The sequence below is a fragment of the Erinaceus europaeus genome, unplaced genomic scaffold, assembly GCF_950295315.1.
Source record: "Erinaceus europaeus unplaced genomic scaffold, mEriEur2.1 scaffold_987, whole genome shotgun sequence".
NCBI lineage: Eukaryota > Metazoa > Chordata > Mammalia > Eulipotyphla > Erinaceidae > Erinaceus > Erinaceus europaeus.
The window spans coordinates 7,708-17,454 of record NW_026647970.1 but is presented as its reverse complement, the minus strand read 5'-3'; the positions used below and the strand labels follow the sequence as shown (position 1 = coordinate 17,454).

The 9,747-nt window shown below is 46.5% G+C and overlaps 1 protein-coding gene across 1 annotated transcript; it reads left to right on the top strand.

Annotated features, from left to right (window-relative positions):
• Positions 1 to 1,251: 1,251 nt before the first annotated feature.
• LOC103114695 (ubiquitin thioesterase OTU1) lies at positions 1,252 to 2,164 on the top strand. Its single transcript, XM_016188785.2, is given in 4 exon segments — positions 1,252 to 1,556; positions 1,558 to 1,591; positions 1,593 to 1,899; positions 1,902 to 2,164. Coding segments are annotated over 4 exon segments (906 nt in total). The 5' UTR covers positions 1,252 to 1,254.
• Positions 2,165 to 9,747: the final 7,583 nt, after the last annotated feature.

The following is a 9,747-nucleotide window of genomic DNA, read 5'->3' as shown; positions in this document are numbered from 1 at the left end:
TGCTCTCCTGGGAAGAACCTATCACCTACTGCACATACATGGTTGCCAATTCCTGCTAAAATTAGTGGATTTTTCAGAAGGACAGGGCTTGGTGGTGAATGCCAGGCCATTCTGCCAATGGCCAACCAGTCCCCCTGGAGGAAGCCCTCAATATGATTGATCCCTTACCCAAAATAGAACAGTGATGGCCTTGCTGTGCCTTCATGTGACAGGGCACTAACCTGCCAACTCCTGGGTTTAGCCCAGGATCTGGAACGGGGAGCCTTCCAGACTAGTAGGGCCAGAAAGGGGCTACCCCTCACAGCAGGGGATTGGTTAAGTCTGTTATGAGACATCTCTTTGGTCATTACAAATGGGAAGACTGAGCTGCCTCTGTGGACTTGAGAGGGTGTCCAGGATATGCTGTTTAAATAGGATCTGTATGGGGAGGTGTAGTAGCCCTCCCTGGAGGGTGGCTGCTTTGCCACCCCAGTTCCAGTTGCTACATGGAGGTGCTGAGGCACTGGGGCAGTTTTGGTGCTTCAGTGCCTCTCCCTTGCGCGCTCTCTCTCTCTCTCCTTCCATTTTATTGATTAGGTCAGAGAAATTGAGAGAAGATAGAGAGCTAGAGAGGGAGGGAGAAAGATAAGACACCTGTAGAGCTGCTTCACCACTTGTGAAGCATCCTCCCTGCAGGTGGGGAGCAGGTATGGGGTGGATTTTGAACCCAGATCCTTGTGCAGATCCTTATACATAGAGCTATGTGTATTTAACCAGGTATGCCACCACCCAGCCTCCTCTCTCTACCTCTCTATCAGATAGTGTACCTGCAGTGCTGGAGCTCTGGCAATGCCAAAAAATAAAATAAAATGGCACTTGGTCGTTACTCTCTAAGAGGCCTTCAAAGTCCCCCACTTTCTGGAGTAGTCCCCACATGTGCTGAATAGTTCTAGTTTGTGTGACTAACAGGTTGTTGCAGGACCTTTTTGTGCCCAGGTCAGCAGGTACAATATGGTTTCTGCCTTGCTGTCTCCTGGATTCCTCCCTCAAGAGAAGCCAGTGACACTCCCCAGGGACTCACAGGTGTGAAGGGTTGGTTCCTGTGAAGAGTTGGGGCCCCCAAATAACCAGCAGCTCCAAATCCCAGGCATGTGATTGAAGCTCTGTGGGAGCAGAGCCACCAGCCCCAACTGGGCTTTCAGAGGGTTAATAAAAAATTAAATAAATAAATAAAGTGGCGGCGGGCAGTGAGCGAGGAGGAGGGCTGCGGACTCTATGTGGCGGCTGGGGTGCAAGGCTAAAGACGACATCCACATCCTTCAGGGCCTGTCCTGAGGGAGCTGTAGAGCCAGATCGCCGCCATCATCGGCAACGGCCCCGGCCGCCCAGCGCATCCTCGCCGGCTACCGGCCCGAGAGCCTGGACCTGAGGGACGGCGACACCAAGCTGGCCGAGCAGCCACTGCAGTTGGGCGACATGCTGATCGTGGAAGAGGACCAAGCCAGGCCCAAGACGTCGCCCACCCTCCCCAGAGTCGATGCACCCAGTCCCGCTGCCCTGGCGCCTGTGCTCAGCAGGACCTCAGCAGGACTCCTGCCTCTTCACCAGCGTGTTACTACGTGGGGGGTGGGGGGGGCGGTCCTCCACCCGCCTGCGCCCGGGATGCCCCGGATATGAGACACCTTATAGCGCAGATTGTGGCGGGCGACCCCGAGTTCTACAGCGAGGCTGTCCTGGGCAAGACCAACCAAGAGTACTGCAACTGGATCAGAAGGGACGACACGTGGGGAAGCGCCATGGAAATATCCATCCTGTCCAAATTCTACCAGTGCGAGACCTGTGTGGTGGACACGCAGGTGGTGCGGATCGACCGCTTTGGGGAGGACGCGGGCTACCGCAAGAGGGTCCTGCTCATCTACACTGCATCCACTACCACCCCCTGCAGCGCGACATCCCCGACCCCGACACGTCCCCGCTGACCATCGTCTCCTCCAACGATGACATCTTCGACATTGTTCTAGTGCAAGCGCTGGAGTTAGCCGAGGAGGCCAGGAGGAGGAGACAGTTTACTGACGTGAACCGCTTCACGCTGCGGTTCATGGTGTGTCAGAAGGGGCTGACCAGACAGGCGGAAGCCAGGGACCATGCCAAGGAGATGGGCCACACCAACTTCGGAGAAGTATGATCTATGCACTATGAGGATGGAATCCTACTACCTCACAGATCCAGAAGCTCTGCGTTTCCAATAAGCTATTCCTAACCCTAGAGAACAAAAGGACAGTGCTTAAACCACCCTACTAGTTCAAAGCCACCAAAGTCCCTTGTTAAGATTAAAATTAGTGTGCAATTACAGATGTATGTCTGCAGTGGTGATAGATGTCCACTTTCTGCTGAGTGACAGCAGGGTGCTGCTGCTGCTGCTGGAGACACTGGCCGGAAGACTGGACCCTGATATCACACACTGGCCCCAGCAGCATTCCCTTATAGAAGATGCTGACTGGGTGTGAGGACAGCCTCCTGTGCCCTCAGGGGACAGAAGCCACAGGGTCTTCAGTATTCTGAGTCCTTGCAAAAACTCCGTGTTGAATTGTTTCTAAGTTATTAATTGACTCCTCAAATGAAGATTCTCAGAATTGTCAAAACTGATTTTATAGTGCAGTTTGGTAGACTTTACGAATGTGTACTTGGCTTAAGTACTAACAAGTGATTTTCTGCAGGGATGAGTTTATTCCTTGTGGAAAAGGAATCACCTGAAAGCAGGAACAGATAGCGCCCCGCTCAGAATTCCCGACACACAAAAGTGGAGTGTATGAGGGGAAGATGCCTGGGCTACTTCTTGAAGCTTTAACAGATAATTGGCCTTGTGTTTCAATGTGACTCGCTGTTGTCACTCGGGATACAATTTAAATGCTAAGCAGTTATTTATTTTTTTTAAAGAAAGTTATAAAATGCAGTAGAAGGGCTGGGAGTCAGGCGGTAGCGCAGAGGGTTAAGCATACATGGCGCAAAGCGCAAGGACCAGTATAAGGATCCTGGTTCAAGCCCCCGGCTCCCCACCTGCAGGGAAGTCGATTCACAGGTGAAGCAGGTCTGTAAGTGTCTATCTTTCTCTCCCCCTCAATTCCCCTCCTCTTTCTAGTTCTCTCTGTCCCATCTAACAATGAAGACATCATTAACAACAATAACTACAGCAACAATTTTTTTTAAAAAAAGGACAACAAAAGGGAAAATATATATAAAAAATTAAAAAGAACTACTGTTTGGGGAGTCAGGTGGCAGCGCAGTGGGCTAAGCACACGTGGCACAAAGTGCAAGGACCTGCATAAGGATCCCGGTTTGAGCCCCTAGCTCCCCACCTGCAGGGGAGTCACTTAGCAAGCAGTGAAGCAGGTCTGCAGGTGTCTATCTTTCTCTCCCCCTCTCTGTCTTCCCCTCCCCTCTCCATTTCTCTCTGTCCTAACCAATAACAATGACATCAACAATAATAACTACAACAACAATTAAAAAATGCAGTAGAAGGGCTGGGGCTGGGTACTAACACACCCAACAGAGAGCGCACATTACAATACACAAGGGCCCGGGTTCTTCAAGGGGAAGCTTCATGAGGGATGGAGCAGTGCTACAGGTGTCTCTCTTTTTCTCTTCTATTCTCCCCTTCTCTCTCAATTTCTCTCTGTCTCTATAAAAAATGGGGGCGGTGGTGGTGAGTTGAGGAGAGTGGCTACCAGAAGTGGTGGATCCTTCATGCAGCCACACAACCTCAGGCATAATCTTGGCAGCAATAAAAAAATTATTAGAATCCATTATTGTCATCTATATGTACATTCACACAATCTATACACAAAAGGGTCTCTAGGACTATGGAAATAACAATAGTCTCAATGGTGGAAATATGAGTGATTTTGATTGATTTTTCCTGCTTTACCCCAGAACTCCTACATTTTCTGCATTAAGAAAGTGTGAAGGAAATCATGGCTAGAAATCAAGTTAAGGGGCCGGGTGGTGGCGCACCTGGTTAAGCGCATGTATTACAATGTGCAAGGACCCGGGTTCGAGCCCCCGGTCCCCACCTGCAGAGGGAAAGCTTCATGAAGGGTGAAGCAGGGCTGCAGGTGTCTCTCTGTCTCTCTCCCTCTCTATCAACCCCTTTCCTCTTGATTTCTGGCTGTCTCTATCCAATAAATAAAGATAATAAAAAAATTTAAAAAAAAGAAATCAAGTTAAAATAATAAACACGCTGGGCCTCCTCCACTGTTTCTGCAGAAGCTCAAAGACTCAGGACAGCAGCTGACAGGTAAATGGGCCGCTGCACTATCACCACCCCAGGCAGGAGAGTGGGATTAGGGGCCAGAGCCTAGCTCCTCCCTGCCAGCACCAAGGTGGCACCAGTGGCACTTAAGTAACCGGGACTGGAAGTCAGTGTGGTGTTGCAAGTGTTTCCTCTGATCTCATCAGGCCAGAGGCCAGCTGTGTCCATATGTAAGGGGAGGCTGGGGCCTGCTTCTGAAAGGGCACTAGGCAGTCTGGCTGGGAGGTCAGGGATGGTGGCCAGGCAGAGCTGAGTGGGAGACAGAGCTCAGTTGTGGGGACAGCCAATAATGTCCCGTGGCTTCCACATGCCACCTGCTGTACAGACTCCCTGTACAGGCTACAAATGACCTGTAAGCTTTGGGCTGCCCCTTTCTTTTTATGTATTTTTTAAAACTGTTTATTAGTGGGAGTTGGGCGGTAGCGCAGCAGGCTAAGCGCATGTGGCGCAAAGCGCAAGGACCAGCATAAAGATCCTGGTTCAAGCTCCTGGCTCCCTACCTGCAGGGGAGTTGCTTCACAAGCGGTGAAGCAGGTCTGCAGGTGTCTATCTTTCTCTCCCCCCTCTGTCTTCCTCTCCTCTCTCCATTTCTCTCTGTCCTATCCAACAACGGCATCAATAACAACAATAATAACTGCAACAATAAAATAACAAGGGCAACAAAAGGGAATAAATAAATATTTAAAAAGTTTATTAGTTATTTTTATTATAGTTTACATGACTATAAGCTTACTGGATATAGCTCCACACCAGACTGTCCTTTTATATATTGATAAACTAAAGGTCAAGGGGGTCAGATGGTGGTGTACCTGATTGAGTGTATACATTAGCATGCACAAGGACCTGGGTTAAAGCCTCTGGGTTTGAATCACTGCTTCACAAGTGGTGAAGTAGGTCTGCAAGTGTCTCTCTGCCTCTTTATCTCCTTCTCCCCTTTCAATTTCTCTCTGTTCTCTCAAATATAAAGGGAAAAAGGAGGAAAAATTGCTGTCAGGAGTAATGGATTTGAAGTGCTGGCATCAAGCTCCAGCAATAACCTGATGGCAAAAGATATATAAGCAAACAAACTGAGGGCCATGGGAATCAAGAGACTTCCCTCCTCCTTCTTTTTAAATTTAATTTGCCTCCAGAGTTATCTCTGGGGCTCAGTGCATGTACTAACTATGAATCCACTGTTCCTGGAGGCTATTTTTTCTCTTTTGTTGCCCTTGTGTTTATTGTTGTTGTTATTATTATTATTGTTTTTACTGCTGTCATTGTTATTGTATAGGACAGACAGAAATCAAGAGAGGACGGGAATACAGAGAAGGGGAGAGAGATAGACACCTGCAGACCTGCTTCACCACTCATGAAGCAACCCCCTGCTGGTGGGGAGCCAGGGGCTCAAACTGGGATCCTTACACTGGCCCTTGTGCTTCACACCTTGTGCACTAACCTGTTGCTCAGCCCCCTATACTGCTCAGTTTTGTCTTATGGTAGTGATGGGGATTGAACCTGGGACCCTAGAGCCTCAGGGGTGAAAGTCCTTTTGCATAACCATTATTCTGTCTCCTCAGTAGAATATGAGAAGGCTTGTAAGATCCCAGAGTCACAGGATTCACTCCAGATTAATGGGGGCCCAAGAAATGCTGACAATCTAGAGTTCCCAACTAGATGGAGGGGAGTGGCCATTGGGGCCTTACACAGACTAGAGGTGAGGAATTCACTTCTGGAGTTGCCTTCATGCTGGGGTGTGCAAGGACCTGGACTTTAGCTTTTGTGCTGCTCTGCTTGGTATGGGGCTCTGGTTGTAGGTGGGACTGCAGGTGTGGGAACAGGTGCTAGGGCAGCTGGAGGCCTGTACCCAAGCATGGGTGAGGGCGCAGAACCCATCTCATCCTGCACCCTAGTGGGAAAGGGAGAGGGTCAGTCCCAGGGAGGGAGCCAACACAGCACACCCCCGGGGGTAATACAGGAGGCTGGGGGAGCCCACACATATAGTCCAGGCTAATTGCACTTATAGCTATAGAATTTGAGCAAGCCCCTTGAATGCCCCTTTTCCCCCATCTGGAAAGCAGAGGTAATAATTGACCTGCCTGGCAGAGCCAGGGGAATGGACCCAGAGGGAAAATGCAGAAAGACTCCCAGCAATGCAGGCTTTCAATAGCCTGTAGCTATTTTTCCTACTGGAAGATGCCTTAGCCCCTGGGTCAGAGTTTAGAAAGTCTAGGCTATGGCAGGTTAGAGCAAAGCTTTCACACTCCACCACCACCACCACCCCCAATGCCTGCCCAAACCCGGAGTTTTCTACAGAGATAGACCAGTAGGTGTATGGCCTCTTGGCTGCCAGCCCAGCTATAGAGCGATGAAGCTTGCTGTCTGAAAAGAGGATGATCAGGATAACATCACAAGAAATGGGCATGAAGATCCACCAGAAAGAATTACAATGTATACCAGGAATGACAGTGAGAAGGTGCTTGTCTGGGGTAATAGCTCAGTTGGTAGAGCACAGGACTTGCATTCCTAAAGCTCTGGTTAACTCCAGGAACCCCATATATCAGACTGATGCTCCTCCCCTGGCCCCATCCCCTCCCTCTCTCTCTCTCTCCCTCTCTCTTTTTCACTCTCTCTTTCTGTCATAAAATTCTCTTACAGCTCATGTGAAATAATTTAGATAAATCTCTATAAAAAGATGGTGGTGGAGACCAGATGCTAGTTCTGAGGGTTAAGCACGCTTGGCCTGAAGCTCACTGACTGGGGATCCTGGTTCAAGCCCCTGGTTCCCCACCTGCAAGGGTGTCGCTTCACAAGTGGTGAAGCCTCTGCAGGTGTCTATCTTTCTCTTGCCCTCTGTCTTTCCCTCGTCTCTCGATTTCTCTCTGTTCTATCCAACAACAACAGCAGCAACAGTAACAATAATAACAAAAATGGCAACAAAAATGGGAAAAATGGCCTCCAGGAGCAGTAGATTTATAGTGCAGGCACCGAGCCCCAGCAACAACCCTGGAAGTTAAAAAAAAAAAAAAAAAAAAGATGGTGGTGGTCAGGGTAGATAGTATAATGGTTCTGCAGAAACTGTCATGCCTGAGGCTCCAAAGTCCCATGTTCAATCCTCCACACCACCATAAGCCAGAGCTGAGCAGTGCTCTAGTAACAGTAATAGTAATAATACTACTTCTTTTTTTAAAAAGTGGAGGTTGGCAGGATGGATTATAAAAGAGAATATGGTCCACCTATATTCTGCGAGCAAGACACTTTAGATACCAAGAAACAACATTTCTACCATGCCCAGTGGGCTATTTTCTTTTTTTCTTTTTATTTAAAAGAGGGCGAGAGACAGAGAGGAAGACAGAAAACAGAGGAAGAAGGAGAGACACCGCAGCGCCACTCCACCACTTGTGAAGTTTCCCCTTTGCGCAGTGCTCCCATGTGGTGACTCAGGACTCAGACCCTGAACATGGTAAAGCATTCTCTACAGGTGAGCTGTATCCCAGGCCCTGAAAGAACTCTTCTGATGGAAAGAGATAAAAATATAGTAACCATGTGGTCCGGAAGGTGGTGCAGTGGATAAAGCACTGGATTCTCAGCCAGGAGGTCCTGAGTTCGATCCCCAGCAGCACATGTACCAGAGTGATGTCTGTTTCTTTCTCTCTCTCCGCCTGTCTTTCTCATGAATAAATAAATAAATTCTTTAAAAATATATATATAGTAGTCAGAAGAGGACTATGATAGCTGTAGTATTACCAGAAAAATTTAAGTAAAAAAACAAAGTTTGCAAGAGACAAAGGACAATACATATTGGTAAAATTTCAACCCACCAAGACGTTAAACAAATTATAAATAAGAGTCTCAAAATACATGAGCCAAAAACTGACAGTACTGAAAGGAGAAATGGATAATTCTACAATAATAGTTGGAAGATTTAACACTGTACTTCCAACAACAGAAGAAAGAACAACATTATAAACCAATTAGACTTAAAGATACACAAAACACATTCCCCACCAACAACAGAACACACATTCTTCGCAACTGAGCATGAAAGTCTCCAGCATAGATCTTATGTTAGTCTACCAAGCAAACCATACACAGTATCTTTTATAATCTATTGGAACAAAATAGAAAGGACATTGGAAAAACTCATAAGTACATACAAGTCAAAACCACACACACTTCAACAACCAGTGAATCAAAGAAGAAATCACAAGGGAAATGAGAAAATACAAATGAAAAGGAAACCACAAGACAAAACATTCAGTGCTTAATAAGAGTAGAATCCACAGGGAAATTTGAAGCTGTAAATGCCTAAACTAAATAAGATGCTCTTACCTCATTAAAGAGTAAAAACCCAAAATCAATACTCTGAGGCAAGCTTAAAAAGCTAGTAAAGGAAGAGCAAATTAAATCCAAAACTAGTAAAAGAGAGGACATAATAAAATTAGAGAATATGTAAATTCAATAGAGAATAGAAAAATAATAGAAAAGTGTCCATGAAACTGAAATGACTACAATAAGAAATGAAAGAGTGGGTTGTATTGTTATATGTTATGCATGTACAAACTATTGTATTTACTGTCGAATGTAAAACATTAATTCCCCAATAAAGAAATTTTAAAAAAGAAATGAAAGAGTACATGTAATTATCAACTTATAAAAGTAAAAATTATTATTAAAATACTGTGAACAAACATTACGCCAACAAAAGTGTCTATAATCAAATGAACTTCTAAAACTTGACTCCAGAAAATACAAGAGTGTCAGGTTATAGTGATAGTAAATTGTAAGGAGACTGAATTGGTAATAGTAACAGTAATAATTGCAATAAAAATCAACAAAGATAATACATTTAAAGAAGAATTATGCCAATCCTTTCAACTCTTCCAAAATAGTTTCTTCTTTTTTTTGTATGCCAGAGCCAGGCCCTGGCTAACTTCTCACCCCTCCCTCCCTCCCCTCCACCCCCATGCCCCACATACACTCTCAATCAGTAATGCCTGGCAAGTTAGCTCACTTTAATAGTTTTCTTCCTTTGCCAATGCATAACCCTGGTTTGAGTCCATCCACACTACACTAAAGGAAGCTTTGATGCTATGATTTCTTTGTCTCTCTGTCTCTGTTCTATCAGACAAAAAAAAAAAAAAATCAAAGATTGCACCAATGTATCTCAGAACCTTACCTCTCCAGAGAAAGATAGAAACAGGCCGGGGATATGGATTGACCTGCCAACACCCAGGTCCAGAAAAGAAGCAGTTACAGAAGTCAGACTCCCACCTTCTGCAACCCATAAAGAATTTTGGTTGGAGCCAGGTGGTGGCGCACCTGGTTGAGTACACATGTTACAGTGCACAAGGACCTGGGTTTGAGCTCCCGGTCTCCACCTGCAGAGGGAAAGCTTCACAAGTGGTGAAGCAGTGCTGCAGGTTGCAGGTCTCTCTCTCTCTCTCCTTCTCTCACGCCCTTCCCTCTTGATTTCTGGCTGT